This window comes from Athene cunicularia (assembly GCF_003259725.1).
Source record: "Athene cunicularia isolate RWA chromosome 3 unlocalized genomic scaffold, athCun1 chr3_part1, whole genome shotgun sequence".
Classification (NCBI taxonomy): Eukaryota; Metazoa; Chordata; class Aves; order Strigiformes; family Strigidae; genus Athene; species Athene cunicularia.
This window is the reverse complement of record NW_020799097.1, coordinates 119,739,112-119,755,803: the sequence shown is the minus strand read 5'-3', so window position 1 is coordinate 119,755,803 and position 16,692 is coordinate 119,739,112. Positions and strand designations below refer to the sequence as shown.

The 16,692-nt window shown below is 37.4% G+C and overlaps 1 protein-coding gene across 1 annotated transcript; it reads right to left on the bottom strand.

Annotated features, from left to right (window-relative positions):
• Positions 1 to 10,025: 10,025 nt before the first annotated feature.
• NDUFAF5 (NADH:ubiquinone oxidoreductase complex assembly factor 5) lies at positions 10,026 to 16,692 on the bottom strand (the record flags this gene model as incomplete). The annotated part of the gene is made up of 11 exons (XM_026844691.1): positions 10,026 to 10,166; positions 10,287 to 10,369; positions 10,710 to 10,793; positions 12,040 to 12,100; positions 12,614 to 12,811; positions 14,543 to 14,582; positions 15,028 to 15,131; positions 15,228 to 15,275; positions 15,874 to 15,937; positions 16,518 to 16,558; positions 16,633 to 16,692. Coding segments are annotated over 11 exons (870 nt in total), but the record flags the coding sequence as incomplete, so codon positions are not given.

Genomic DNA, 16,692 nt, shown 5'->3' with positions numbered 1-16,692 from the left:
GTAGGTCTTTGTGGTTATCACACATGTTCATCTAGTACAGCTGTACCTTTTTAAGATGCATTTCCCTTCCATCACAAACTTCATTCTCCTGTGGTCAATTTATACTGCACTGTTGAGTAAAATTTACCAGAACAGGGATTTTCATACTTAAGTTTTATAAATAATTATGTCTTTTGAGAAAAATGTTTAGTCAGCAATATATAGCAAGCTGTATTCCACAGAGCTAGACAAGCTGCAAAACAACATTAAGTGACAATAACTGCAAATATAGACACTATAGAAAGAGTAATCACATTCTACATTTCTGCAAAATACATTATAAAAAAATGAAAGATGCATGTTTCACCAAAATACAAACTGTATATGGCCCATAAAATACTAATTTTAATATCCTCGTTACTCTTAAATGGTTTTCTTCTCATGTGTACCACTTAATAACAACATTTTCAGTTAACGGCACTGTATTGGAGTTTAAATAAAGTATGTTCAGAGAGTTCTGTAGGAATGCTGCTGAAAATGGGATTTACTGCAAAACCACTAAGATCGGATTGATGGATGGCTTTGAATAGGTGGCTGATGGAGGTCACTGCAAGTCCCTCCCTACTCTGAACACCAACTGCTTCATGAAGAGGACTGCATACACCAATGTGTGCCAGAGTTTACGTTACCAATCTTTATATGTAACTTGTATGCAACCCAAAAACTGTGAGAATGACTCTGCAGAAAAACTCTGGCCCGAGAAAGTTATGTGAACATAGATTATTCTACTGTTGTAGTCATTGCAACACTGAAGCATCTTTCCCAAGCAGTATCTCCTCAACATCACATTCTCATTTTCACTTAAAGATGTATCTAGGATTTTGTAACATTCATACATTCATTACAAAGCACAAGCATTCTACTTCCTGTAGATGGTGAAAACCCATGCTAACAAAAAAAAAAACCCAACAAAAAAACCCCACAGAAAAATCAAGTATTGGACTGCAACAGAAATATAATTACAAACATTCCTATTTACCTGGCCTTGCAGCCAGCTTCCAAACTTACCCACATGTCCATTGCTTATATCCAAAACTTCTTGGGAAACAGGGCTTTGCTTTGTGCTTACAGCTAATTCTATTTTCAGTCCCAAAGCATTTTAGCACAGGAATACACATTTTTATTTCCACCTTAAGATCTTCCTCTTTAGCTACTAGTGAAGAGAGATGCAATGATTCACCGGATAAGATACGAATACACTCTTCAAGAGATTTATTTAAAACCTCGACCCACCTTTTCAGTGACCCTCTCTGAACAAAAGACCTGAGTACACTTCTACCACATGAGCATTTCTGTTTTATAATACAGCTCAGTTTGATAGAGGCCAGCAATGGACTGCTCCATGCTTTTTTCCCCTTGCTGAGGGGTTCACACTGATTTCAGAAACTGATTTTTTTTTTTTTTATTTTAATACCTGCTTTTAAATACTATTTCTTGAATAAACTAAAGTTATAACCTTGTACACAATTGTTAATCCAAGACCAATAAGAAGATCAAATGTTATGTACTTAGGAAATGTAAAGATTGTATTTATTTTGATAATATATGCAAGTAGTAATAAAATAATTTACCTTGCCCTCAGTTAAATCCTAGAAAAGTAAAGATCATGTTTTAATGAACCTACAAACATGGAAACACTCTGCCTGTTTTGTTTGGCAGCCTGCTCGTCACAAAGTGTACATAGTGGCCTGCCAATCCACAAAAGCAGCCCTGGATCAGCCACACTATTCTATTCGCTCAGCTAGCTTTATGAGGCAAAAGAGGAAGGGAGGCAAGTGTGCTGTACGAAATTACCAGGTAGGAAAAAGTGTGGTAGGGCCTAAATCCCTAGAGAAGTTAGTGCCACTAAGCTGGTGTTCTAATGCAGAATAACTTGCTGCTACTTTCACAGTCACAGTTACAATTTTACCCACTGAACTTCACAAAAAATGTAACACAAGTACTTTTAAAAGGGATACACCATTAAAATAATTAAAGCATTTTCATGATTGACAATACCCTGATAGAGAAGTCTTTTCCATTCCTCTTTCCAGTAATGCCCATCTGCTTGCAGAAATGACATCAAAAGTTCATCAGGAAAATGTACTTCAAAAAACTTGTTCTGTTATTCAAGCCTCAGGTTTTTTTGTTTTGTGTTCTCACGGCCTGTAATTTTCACCACTTCATTCTCGGCAGCTCACTGCAACTTAGCTATGTCTTTCTCAGTGTTCTTTACTGTATGAAGATACAGTCACAAAGAGAATTTTCCATCATAAAAAAATCAGCTCTATAAGGGAGGGAAAAGTGTCCTTTGGATTCTATCAGCTAGAAATTTTAAAGTGCCCCACACCTGGTTACATCCAGTGAACTGCACAACTGCTGGCACCTGTGTACAGCAGCAGCTGCCTGAAGCAGGGTTTGAGAACCTCTGTATCAGCTGTGGGACTGCAGCACTCCTTCCCCTTTCAGCAGAGTATTAAAGATTATAAAAATAAAAATACATGTTGTCTACAGTCTACACTCAAAAAGAACCGATCCAACCATTTTTATGAGGCTGCACATTCAGAACTTGCCTGATACTAGATACAGCTGGACATGTATTACAAGTTGAATATATAGTCATAATACCATGTTAAGGGAAAAAACCCTACTGCTAATCCAGGTTAAAAAAAAAAGGGGGGGGGGGTTCCTTGAAAGAACTTTTAACTCTGCCATCCTTGTTTGAGCCAATACTTCAAAAACTTCTTGTACAGAACAGATTAGACTGATATTTTACAGTCATATGTTTTGTCAAGGAAGCATGCAATGGGAATAAGTTACTGTATAGACTAACAGAGCTTGCCACATTTTTTGCTAGTGTTTTCAATGTCCACACAATAAGAAATTGCCCGTTAAATTTATAGACCAATTTTATTCTAACTGTACTCATTACAGTCTGTGAGGAAACTAGGTAATTGGGTTGTTATACTTCTATCTTTAGAAATAAATTAGAATTACTGCTTAGTTAGAATAATTTAAAATGTCTGACTGTGCCTGTTCTAAGCATCCATTAACAAATGCTGGCTTCTACTTGACTTCCCACTGCATTAAACAGGCCATTTCTGTACACAAGACAAAACAGCTAATCAACTGGAGGTTGAAAATAAATATGCAGGGAGCAGGCATAAAACCCGCAGTGTTAAAATACATTTGTGTTATGCCAAGATTCATTTGTAAATTCATCTCAAGTGTTACACTTACTAAGCCATGTTGATGTGTTTTCAAGATGGTTAACTGCTAGAAAACAGACAATATTTACAATACAGTTATAAGGGGTGTGTTATTCAGCAATACTCAAAAGCAGAATCTGAAGACAGGTGTACAGATGCATCTGTATGCTGCGGTACTCAGTATTGTTCACCTCTTAGATCCTTTTACAACTAAGGGACTCTGACTTCCACGCTCAACATTTCTAGAATTATGCACAGTCTCTACGTGAGTGCTCAGACACCTAGGAAAGCTAGTATAGCAAAGCCAAGCTGCCCAGTAGAAAATATTAGCAAGGAGTGCAGAGACAGAGTAATTTTATATTTGAGAAGATCTAACAACTCTCTACAGGGAGCTGCAGGTAAACACTTCCCCGCACACATGAAGGCTTCGGGTTCATAAACCTGAATCCTTTCCCGAAGTGGAACAACTAAGTCTACTCCAAACATATATCAGAGGCCAATAAACAATCATAGTATTATTTTTTAACTCCGTATCTTTGAGACAGCTAACCACAGAGTTTCAAAAGCTATAAATTAATGTCTAATCTTCTGAATAAGGGATAATTAACTTCCAGCTACCAAAAAGTCCTGGTCATCATGCTTTAAAATGTCCTGAACAGAGATATAATCAACCAATACATTCACAGTTCCACTTTCCACGCAATAAAGATTCACTGAGCCACTGAGGAAAGGGAAAAACCAAAAAAAACCAAACAACAAACTACACCACCACACAAAAAAAACCCAACCCAAAAGTATAAGGTACCATTTGGAAAGCTCACATATAAAAACAACCAGCAGATGTTTTAGTTTGTTTTGCAAAAGGTGGTAATGGAAGATCAGTCATCCATGCATCAAACAAGTGCTGTAAGTCTGTTCCCTGAGCAGTGCTGTGAGAGCACCACAGCTCCTCCTGAGAATGCCTTCTAAGTTGACTCCTGTAGGCAAAATCATCTAAGGATTGCTTTGCTTGAGATGTGACTAATAAAACCTCTTGGCAGTAGCTACAGCTCTGCCGTTTTTTTGAATTCCAGAAATAACTATAGGTAACTAAAGAAATTCACAGACAAAAAAATTAGGCATGGATGGGATGGCATGCAAATGCATGTTATGCGAATATGGAGCTATGACTTCGGTTTCTATTTTGAACATGGCTACCTATGAAGTTCAGCATTAGTTCACCAACTCAATCTTGCTACAGCTGTTGCCTTAGAACAGCAATATTAATCCTGTAAGACTGGGCATCCTGCTGTTGAGTCAGGAAAGATATGGACCAGGAATTTAATCATCAAATCTAAAGTGGTTCTTTATGGGAACTACATTTTTCATTACAAAACTGAAAGCAACTCTGATACTAGTAAATAACATCAGAAGTCCTGTATCAAATGTCACTAAATTCTGCATCAAATTAAAGCAGTAATTCTAAAACTTGAATAAACTAACAGACTGACAAAAAAATAGCATACATAGCAGATAAATAAATGGGAGACTTAACATTAATGAAGTAACTTTCGGTAAGAACAGATGCACCTGCCACCTGGATGCTAAAGCAGTATATATGTTGTAGAGATGAGATGATGGAGGAGCTACAATAAGGAGCATGACATATAGCCATCAGTGGCTCAGTTCAGGGAAAAAACAAAGTACAGCAATTCCAGTATCAACAAAAAATTTAAGTTACTACCAATTAGATGTAGACTAGACATAATTACCTGTTACTCATTAAATTCCCTTAGTAAATTGTTCATTTTCAATAGTATTTCCCCAGAACAATAATTTCTAAATAGCTTCAAATGATTTAAATTAATGTATGCACTCAGTAAAACAGTCACTTTTTTTTAGGTTATTTTGGCTAAAAAAATTGGTATTCTATACAGCAGAAATGCATCCAATGCATTTCTGTCCCTGTAGTTTTGTCATTCATGAAACCAGAAATGACATTTGATCAGAAGTATGGAAATTTTCATGGTAAATAAATTCACAAGTGTAGTTTTATTCTTTGTTTTCTTCCTTTTCTTTCTTTCACACAAACTCTGGGGGCAATATTAAAAGAACAGACCAGTGATGAGTAGTCACACATAGTGTGCAGATCCCAACTTCGAGTTGCATTTCTACTTGCATAAAGTGTGAGGAATCCCTACAGAATGCAAACAAATGCATGAATTTGTCTGCATTAGTGCAGAGAAAATGAAGCCGCCTTATTGTACACAATATCACTAGAAAACTGCTATATTGCAATACATTCTGGCCTATCACGAACATGCTGAGGCCAGTTAAATTTTTCCAGTATTCATCATTACCCCAACATAAGGTTCCAAACAGAAACATTTTTTCCTGAGAGGGACTTTGTCTCTTACTCTATGGAATGCACCTTGTACTGCAAAAGAACCAGCTCCACATCATGGGGGAAATCCACATAGCCTCCTCCTGGCAAAAAAAAAAAAAAAAAGCCTGGACAACATCAGCTGCTAAGATAAAAATACAAGTGCAATGTGTGTGAACAGAATATTCAAAACAGAGAGAGCTTGCTCAGCACCTGGTAAGGCTGAAAATGAAGACAACCATCAGCCACATTAAACAGTAACCAAGCAGTTACCAAGAGAGCTTGTGCGTGGGGGAAAAAAAAAGAGTCAGCTTAAGACCAAGTATAAAAACCACTCAAATTCCTAACAGAAGAAAGAAGCAGTCAACACTGGTCTGACACAGAAGATGCCCTCCTGGGATCTCGAGCTCTGCTGAGGCCTGAGGGTGCACCCTGCCCAGCAGCAGCCTGTGGGCTGACAGTCAGGGGTAACCAGTGCTGGCTGCTCCTGGGGTGCCTGCACAGCGCCTCGGGTGGACTACTGGAGTGCAAGGAGCAGCACAGGTAGCCCTGCAGCTACAGCACCCCCATCTCCAAAGAAGATGGATGTAAAGAGGGTAACAGGTGGGCTCTTATAACCCAAACCTCCTGTTAAAGGGATGAAGGTGAGCATGGAACAGCAAGCTGACAGGGGAATTGCTGTAGAAGGGTGTTTAGATATCTGAAGGCATTTACTGAGGTTTTCTAAGGGTCTAGTACAGTCATTTATCTGCTATATTGCTGCCATTAATCCTGCACACATAGACTAACAGTTAATTACAAGCTATTAATAAATCAACAAACCACTTTAATTCTACATTGATTTAAGCCAAGAGTGTTTTCCCCCCTACATGCACTCTCTTCAGTGTTTTTTACTTCACACTGCTATGCAGCAGCCTTCAGCTAAAACTTGACTGTCTCAGGTTTTTCTTTTTCTTTTTTTGTTTCTCTTTCCTTATCCTTCACCTGAGGGCACCCAAGATATACAGGAAATCAACCAACTAACTATACAGGTCGCATTTACTTCAGTATTCAGATAGATTCCAAACTAATACAGTAACTGTACTGCACCAAAATAATAGCTCCAAAACCTGGACCAAAATAGATCAGGTCTTTGAAAAGTGGGTCGTAAGTTCTTGAGTTAGACAAATGAAAATTTAAGAGGTTTAACATATATGCTAGCTTTCTTAATGTGGCTTCTTGAAGAAGATGCTCTAATAAATTTAATCCACTAGATCAGATCTTTTCATCAGGAAATTTCAGTTAACACCATATGAAAGATTGCTGTTTCTTCCCCCTGCAACTGACAAAGTTTAGTTTTAGCTCACTTCTAGAAAACACTGAAGAGTGTTGTTCCTATTTTATTTCTTCTCTGAAGCAGAGTAAAAAATTACTTTAGTTTTCATGGTTCATTTCTGAACTTCTGCAGATGACATTTTTATAAAATAGTCAAGAATCCCTTCTCCTCTTTCAACTTCAGAAATTCTCAGTCTTTTGAAAGCACAGGAACTTCCAAATCTAATGCTTGGGCTACAAAGTGTAGGGCCTCTTCATCATCCCTTTATCCTAAGCAGACTTGCATAAAACTATACATTGACAGATCTTGTGATCAAAGATACTGAACAAGCATGCTCGTTGATCCATGACTTGGACTCTCAGAACCTTTTGGAAGCTCAAAAATCCTAACATTCATGAAGTGTAAATGTGCTGCTTCTAAAATGTCTTTTGTTATTTATGGACTACTATGCATCAGGATTTTTAAAACTAAGATTACAAGAAATGTATCACCTAGTAACTACTTTTTATGTCACTTACTCTGCAAAAGCTGATTTTTAACATGCACTTAAGAGTTTAAAATAACTTCTTGACTAGCAACTGGCAACCACATTCTTCATTCCAATTTCAGAAAACCAAAAAGACATAAATCTGTAAAAGAGAATCAAAATATAACAGAGTCTTATGTGAAAAAAACCCATCTCTTCATAGTAAACTGTTTTCAAACTTATTCATACAAGTGCCATACAAATAAAGTGGCTAGTGGAAACCAGAATAACCTAGAATTCCAAGAAGAAATACTACAGGAAAAAAAGAAAAAGCAGTTAAAAACACATGTAGAAGGCAGTTATTTTAATGTAGTCAGCCAGGGAAACAAACCCCTTACCTGTCAGTTGCATACTCCATAATTCCAACCAACACTGCTCCAATGCACTATTATTACTCCCCACTTCTGCTCCCCAGCCCTTTTCCAAGTTAATGGAATATCTATACTTTTTTTTCTTCCAAGTGCTAGGAAGAAAACTACTCTTCACTTCTCTCTGTCCAGAAGATACCTTCCCCCATTAACAGCCACATTCTTACCTACTTTACTGTTTATATATTCCACCCATGGAATATGGAATCAAAGAACTGGAAATTCTTCCTTTTCTCCGTAACTTAACTGAGTGCTTGAAACAGGCACAGTAGGAGCACTTCTCCAATTAACATTTACCCAGCAAATTCCACCTCCTCATTCCCTTAACACATCTGAGTCACAACCACCAGCTCAAGTGACTGGAAATTAACCTACTAAAGCAAAAATGCATTAAGTTACACAGTCATTTGACACATAACTTCAGAGAAACCTACATTCGGGAGAGTTTCCCCTTGAAGCAAGTGAATTTTATTAAAGACAGAGAGGACTTGTAGAGAGATGCAGTGTCTTGTATTAAGTCCACTGATGTGCTATGAAAAAAATGAAGTCTTTCAGACAGGCAAGATCTTTCTTTAGTCTTAACGCTATTATAAAGGTTATCAGACCACTTACAGCTTCTCCTGCTTTTTCCACGAGGGTTAGTCTTGTTTTCTAAGAAAAATGAAAGATGAACGCATTCCCCTTGAAAAATTATGGATAAGGGTTGTAAGCAAAAACAACATAGAAGATTGCTGCCCTCCTTATCAGGATGTTTTGTACCTTCTCTGTGAATTTAAATTCACACCCTGGTAGATAAAATAAACCCCCAAATGGGGCCCTTAAATTATCTTCTAGTCAGCTGAATATTCCGAGTTGTTTCTTTTTTAAACAGCACTTTGTTATTTTGAAAACGGAGTATTGGTTAAGCAGTAGAATGTAGCTAGTATCTGTATTAGTCTTTTAATCATAAATCAGTAATTCCTGACAGAATATGAAGGCTTCTGCCTATCTTGACTATTTGGGCTGTGCTGCACCACTCTGTCAAACTCCACCTGCTGGATAATCCTCTTACAACAAGCCTGGAGAAGCTTTTGTCTCACCAGTATTGATATAATACCTAAATACAATGATAAACCTGACTGAACAGTACACCTGATTATATAACCTTCAGGCTTTTCCTTCCTACCATTCTCTGTTGGTACTACAACCGAGGGAAATCTCTGGGTAGATTATTTTTTCTAAACATCTCAGGTTAATTGGCCATAAAACTAGTATCAATTTCTGGTAATGCAGTTATATACAGGAAAAGTCATAGCTCCATGTCACAAAGAGAAAAAAGTGTACTCCATGCTTTTCAGCCTCTAAGAGCAGAAACTAACATGCATACACAATTTTTAACTAATAAAGTATCACCTTTTATTTTTCCAATGCTACGAGATAAAAGGTTAATAAATGCCTTGAAACTCCAAAGGAGTACCAACTCCAGAGAATGTCAATTCTAAGCTAATTAGTTAATTTGAAACTTACACATCTGAGTGCCATGTAACTCGCCTGCTTGCTGCTCCTTTCAGTAAATTCAGTCAAATCACAATACGTAAATTCTGTTAAAGCTACAATGAAGCATCCAACTTTCCTTATGGCTAAGCTCTATTATTCATGTTCAGAAACTTTTCTGGCTTTGGGGGTGGAAAAGTAATTGAGTTTGAGGGCTGCAGGTGAAAGGTAGCAATTTGAGATATTTTTATAATACAGAACTTACTCAACCACTTCCTTATACACAAGTCAAACATTCCAATTTCAAACAATAACTAAGAGTAAGTTTTTACCCATAAGTTCCAACCCATAAAAACCATAGTAATTTAGATCTGTATATCTAATGGTATTTTCTCTTATTGTCTTACAAATTCACTTGCCACCAAGCACTACTCTTTATTATGATCTACCACCTTCTAGGAATAATTAAAAAATAATGCAGGGTGATATACACCCAGACTTGCAAATCATACCTGACGTAGTCTGTGATACTGAAATGCTGAAAGAGGCGTTACATTTGGAAAAAGTACTTTAATCAAAAGTTGGGAGAGCGTGTACTCACTTAGAATACTGCTCAAATATTTATCTAGAAACAAAAAATAAACCTATTTTACACAGTTGATGTTGTCACATTGGCAGTAAAAGCCAAAAAAACCTGCTGCTGCAGATTATCATAATCTCAGAATGTCATCACTAAGCATGAGTAAAGACTATCTGCAATGAGAAGTTTTATAGAAGCTTCAAGACAACTACAATTTCTGATGAAGAACTATTTTTTTCCTCTTGAAATAAGTCCATTTATTTTTGCCAAATCTCCAAACGAAACTGTTGCAGAACCTCTCTGGGCTGGTCTTGCCTGAAAAAGAAGAAAAAATATATAGGATTAATTTTAAGTTAAAATATTTTGTAAAAAGCTTTTAATGCATCAGTAATTGAAAAGTACCTTCAAAAAGAAAATAGTTCAGGTTTACTTTACCTGTGATTCATGGAATTTCCAGCCAATCATGTAATAGATCTGAAACGTGGCAGGTACTGAGCCATCGCTATTTCCATACATTTCTGTTAGGGCAGGAAGGGAGAGGAAAAAAAAACCAGGTACACAGAACATCAGTTCTAAGAAATACTTGGTTCTCAGAAGACTAGAACTAAGTATGACATATTCATCATAATGACTCTTCATGAAAGATTTGGGACAATAAAAATATCCCATACTGGTGCATCAACATTGTTCAAACCCTATCATCATAATTAAAGTTTAAAATATCTGTACAATAAAGGTATTTTGTCTATTCCAAAATGGTGTGTTGTTTTTTTTTTTAACACAGAGGTCAGAAAAAAAGACATAGTAAATATATTCTTAAAGTAATTTCATATTAACTCTTATCTCTCAAGTACTTACCTTGGTATATTGCAGCAGCTGCCAACATCGTCTCCCTGTGTAGCAGGGGTTTTCTATTCCAAGAGCAATTACTCTCCCCCATACCTAAAAATATGTTTTAGCTTTAAGAAAAAGAAGATATAGCATATGCCATGAGTTAAAGGTCATGCGCTAATGACAGATTTTTACTACACCAGCATTAAGTATAGAATCCTCTGAATCTCACTGTAAGAGAAAACAACATATTACAAATAATTAGGTGGGTTTCTTACCTGTAAGAATTAAAGTCTTTTAATGCCAATACTTTGCAATTTACAGTTTGTATTGCTAGGAATGATTTAAAATTATTCCTTCTTCAGCCTGGGACTTCAAACATTTAGGTTTTCTAATATAATTTATTTCATGCAGAAGCACAAAGTGTTTATTCAGACACACCACTCATATGTTTGTTTTTTAACAGATAAGCATCAAAATTACTATCCCAAGAGACTTTTAATAAGAAATTACCACAACTTTAATTTCTTTAATCACTTACTGCATCTGAATGTTTCTGCAGAGAATGAAAGTTTTATTTTCATTAAGAAATTACTATAAACAACAGCAGCTGATCCAGAGTAGGAAGATGCCCTGAATCGCTCTGTAAGTAACAACTGACTGCACAGGACTACTTTACAAACCATGACAAATACCATCAGAATACCAATTCAATTGTTCAGCATCTCAATTTCTTTTTTTTTTCGTTCCTCAGCAGACTCCAATTTTAGGGTCTATTTATTCTCATTCCAAAGCAGTTTCCTGAATGTCCTGATAATTAGGGAGGCTCACAGGAAAAGTTAGTATGTGAGATATATGCTTCTGCCTCCCTTTCAGGGCTTTTCAGCAGCTTACACTGGACAGGGTCATAAAGAATAGGAATAAAAGAGACACAGAAACTTCATAGCAGACCATGAATTAGCAAGTTTGACTTCTGCTTCCCAACACAAATCTGCTGACAGACAATTTCCTGACTCAGTAGAGATCAGAAAGAAATTAATGCTTCCACTGTTAAAATAAAATTATTTTTTTTAAGGAAGAAGTTTTTTTACAATGAGAGTGACAAAATACTGGCACAGGTTGCTCAGAGAGGTGGTAGATGCCCCATCCATGGAAACATTCAAGGTCAGGCTAGGCGGTGCTCTGAGCAACCCGATTTAGTTGAAGAGGTCCCTGCTCGTTGCAGGGGGGTTCGAGTAGATGACCTTTAATGGTCCTTTATTCTATGATTTGGAGTTAAGCAAAACACAGTGAAACTCTTCTGTGTCTACACCACTGATATAGGAAATGTTTATGTTTCCACAAAGTATATACTTGCCTTGCAAGTCTTCCATAACCTCAAACAACCCTGGGTAGTTGACTTGAATTTCATCAGTATCCTAGAAGTATTGAGAAGTTTAGTTTTAGAGCATATCAAGTTAAAGCAGTAGCATTATGCTAGCCTTCAGAGCTGCTAACAGACTATTCCATCTGTCACTTCTGTTCAAAATTCTTAGAAAAATACACTGTCTTAACATTTCAAAAAGTTTTGTTTAGTAGCCCAAATGCAAACAAATTTTAATTAAAATGCCATTATTTCCTTCTTGGTCTTAGGAGAAACACCAAGAGCATCTAAAGGTTTTTCAAGCAGGTTTAACATTCTCTGACATTTATCCAAGAAGACATTCAAATTCTACTGGGCCACTAACCAAAGACATGCTTCAGTTGATTTCATTAATCACTGTGAAGCTGAGAACAGAGGTAGTCCAGGCTATTGCAGAAAGTTCTTCCACAAGGTGCATGATATGCAGAAGGAAGCAGTACTTTACTAATACATTATTAAACAGTGGGTTTTATATACCAGCAGCTCTGATGTTCTGGATTGTTCTGATTTTTCTCTTATTTATAATTACCACAGTCAGGGTGTTAAAGCCAGCTCTCGACAGCAGATGTCCCAAATCAGAGACAGCAGTGAACGGTGATACGTGAGGAGAAAATCCCCCTTCTCTCTCCAATTCTGCCAGCTGCAAAGAGCAGCGAAGCTCATACAGAGTGTCTCCCCCAAACATTGCGCCAATGAATACTCCATCTGGCTTCAGAACCTGGTGAATCTACCACACAGGAAAAAAAATGTTTTCTGTTATTAAGCCTATGTAACGAAGAATTTCTTAGGACTTTTTTTCTTTTTTTCCAAATTAACTTAAAAGCAACCATTATGAGAGTTGTAACAGATTTTTAATATTGACTGTATTGCACAAGGCAAGATGCTCCAAAGCTTTCGGTAACACTGTAAGATAAATAATCTGTCTAAAGAAAAACTGTTCTTAAGAGAGAGTGAACCCACAGAAATTACTCTTACAGTCAAGGAACACAAAACGCACCATGGAAATCTAGGGTACAATTATTAACAATGGGATACTCCTAAAACAGTATCCTCAATTAATTTACTGCTGAAAATAAGATAGATGAAAATAGCTTCTGCTCACTTATACTTTCTCAGATGAGGGCAGCAAAAACATTTTTTAATGGCTTGATTTAAGGGAAATGGAGGCCTCAGTTCCTAGTAGTGATCTCTCTACTTCTGAACACGTAACAGAGTAACGCAACTCTTATGTCTATCCCTACTTATTTTTAACTAGCTAGAAGAGCAATATGAGGACTCAAACACAAGGGTGACAAGCTGCTTTCTTGTCTATAAGCCCTAGCCCCCTTCTGACTGGCCAGGCCAATAAATTGATGCTTTCTTTTTTCCTTAAGAATTGGCAATGATCCCTGGTTTAGGTATCCAGATGAGCCATACTACATAATCAGGCTAAGGAGACAGCAAAAGCTTCAGTTTACCTTACTGATTAGAAACAAAATCTTTTAAACTGGTTTTTAATTATTAAGCTACATTTTCTGTGCTAATAAAGAAGCCTTTAATTGACATTGAAGCAGCTGAAGGCATCTTTCAATAAAGCCAGTGGTTCTGAAGTAGGAAATGAGCATTCATAATGAAAGCTGGCCAAGAACCCAAGTTCCCTCACTTTGTGGGACAGTATACTATGTCAATTATTTTTACTGTGGGGGTAAGACTATTTGATACTCCACAGGACACTTACACTCCAGAAAAAATAATAATTTTATTTCCAAGGGTGGGTTTGTTTTTTTTAGGTACTGAAGGCATTCAAATTTATTTTTATTATTTCCATAACAGCACTGTACTCCTATTCATACCAACAGGTGACAGAGTAGCACTGTAATGACTGACCAATTTGAAATAAACGAAAAACCAGCAAACTGGTTAAAACATTCCTTGCTCTTGCTCACTCCAAAGTTAGCTGATTTGAAGAAAATTTTCACCTGCAGAAAGGAGCTGAGATAATCCAAAATCAGATTTTTTCAGTAAGTTTCAGTTTTGTCTTCAACAAGCATTTGCTTAATTTCCAAATCAAAAAGCCTTTATGTGATTAAAGTTGTTTTTCAAAATAAATAGCTGAGACATTAAAATAATACAAGTTTCATAAACCAGTTCTGGCGAAGTTAGATTTAGAAAACCCTTGTACTACAATTCCTAAGAGCTAACACACAATAAAAATCAATAGCATCACCTCAGATTACATCACTTACCATGATCTCAGCTATTGAGACTATAAAATATTACACAACATGTTGTTTCAGTTATTTATTCCAAACTGATTTGGTAAATTATAGAAATATCCACTGACGCCCCTTGAACTGCCAATACTGTAAAAATACTGGTGAGAAACATGAGCCTTTTATTTAAAGAAGACCTGGAAATAGCACTCTGAATGCCAGTAATGTCAAGTGTTGAATTTTAGCATTAAAAAATAGTTTCTTACCTCTTTAAAAGCTCTAGGAAGGTCATTCACCCAATGTAAACTGTAATAACACAAGCATACATTTTATAATTGCGTATCAAACAACATTTAGGGATGCAAATAATATAACATTATCTAAGTATGTTTCAGAAGCCAAAGCAACTAGTTTTGAAATGCCAGCCTAAAACTGATACTAAGTAAAACCAAAACCTCTAGGGTTTGGAGCTTTTTGGGGTTTTGTTGGTTTGTTTTGTAAGTTGTGAAGTCCTGGAGACTAGTTTGTCAAAATGCAGGAAAGAGAGAAGCTACATGCATTTTAAAGGAAAACAAACAAACCAGCAAGAACCACCAGGACAGCACTTTTTCTTAAGGTATACTAGTATGTGTCTCATTGCTGTTTAGCAGACTATTAATCTTTCCATTTTTTCCTTAAAGTTACTCTAAAAAGAACATTATTTAACATCTTGAACCAAAAATTAAAATGTAAATAAATGATTAACACATACCTTAAACTGCTAACAACAAGATCAAACGTATCTTCTTTGAAAGGAAGGAATTCCTCATCAGCTACAACACTGACCGTAGGGATTTCAGATTCTATGGCGTTTTTCTAATGTTGGGTTAGAAGAAAAACAACATCAGAAATTCACTTCTGCTTTCCCATAGTACGGAACTGAAGAACATTAACATTCAGAAAGCTACTTACTAAAGCATTCTCCGCAATATCAACTTGAATAAGTTTTTCAACTGTTTCCTGAAATAAAATTTTAAAAGTTTATTTAATACTTGATTTGTTTTTCAATATTTGATATAAACATTATAAAAAGCAAAAAGCATTTTCTTTCCCCAATGCAGTACTCAGCAATTGCTCCCAATGATAACAGCTGAAGTAGAAGAAATAACAGAAGACACATTCTATGTTTTTAGGTATCAGTTCAGTCAAATGCACACCATGAATTAACAACAGCCAATGAAGTACCTTCACTTATTGTGTTGTTTATGAAGAGTAAACTGTTCACTGCTCAAAAATCTCCATAATGACACTTCTCTTGACCAACAAAGTGTGCCCAACTGATTGATCGAAAAACATGCAGGTTCTTACTCAAGACTAACAATTAACTGCCACACAACAGATTTCCCTTGCACTAACTACCATTTGTAATCTTTGGTGACAATAGAATAACAGCCTGCACAACACACGCCTCTGGATTATGGCTAGAGATATGAGGGGGAAAAAAAATTATGTCATCAAGACACAGCGAATTATTTTGAGTTATAACAGAGCCCTATTTGAAAACAAGGGGATAAACATGCACTTATTTTAAACACTTCTAAGCACAAAGAACCAATACCTTGGTTAAATGCTGAGCTATGTAACCTCTTCCAGAGCCAACATCCAAAGCCAGAGGAAATGTTCTAAAAGATAAGTTCAGCAACATAAAACATAATCAAAGCTTAAAACTAGATTAAATTTTAGACTATATTAAGTTTTATCCAGCCATTTCAGAATCACAGAATCACCTAGGTTGAAAAATACCTTGAAGATCATCCAGTCGAAGCATTAACCTCACACTGACCATTCCCAACTCCACCAGATCCCTCAGCGCTGGGTCATCAACCCGACTCTTCAACCCCTCCAGAGATGGGGACTCCACCGCTGCCCTGGGCAGCCCATTCCAACGCCCAACAACCCCTTCTGGAAAGAAATGCTTCCTAAGAGCCAGTCTAAACCTTCCTTGGTGCAACTTGAGGCCATTGCCTCTTGTCCTGTCGCTTGTTCCTTGGTTCAAGAGACACGCCTTTCCACACATCCTTTCCACTAACCGCATCGAGCATCCCCCTGCGGTCACGGCCACAAGGCAGGGCGCAGACATGTGCCCACAGATCAGCGTTTCTCCCCGCGTGTCACGTCCCCCACCCGCGACCCTTGAGCCGCGGAGGAGCGACTGTGCGGGACACGGCGCGGTGCCCCGCGTCCCGTCGCGGCGAGTCTTACCTGGGGATGTCAAACACCCTGTCCGCTATCCTGCCGCCGACCTAAGGAGAAAGCCCGCCGGTCAGCGGCGCGGGGCATGGCCCGGCAACGTCCCGCCCCGTCCCGCCGCCCGCACCTCCTCCCGCAGGTAGTCGCACTTAGCGGGCTCGGCCTGCAGCGCCGCCCAGTTCTTCTG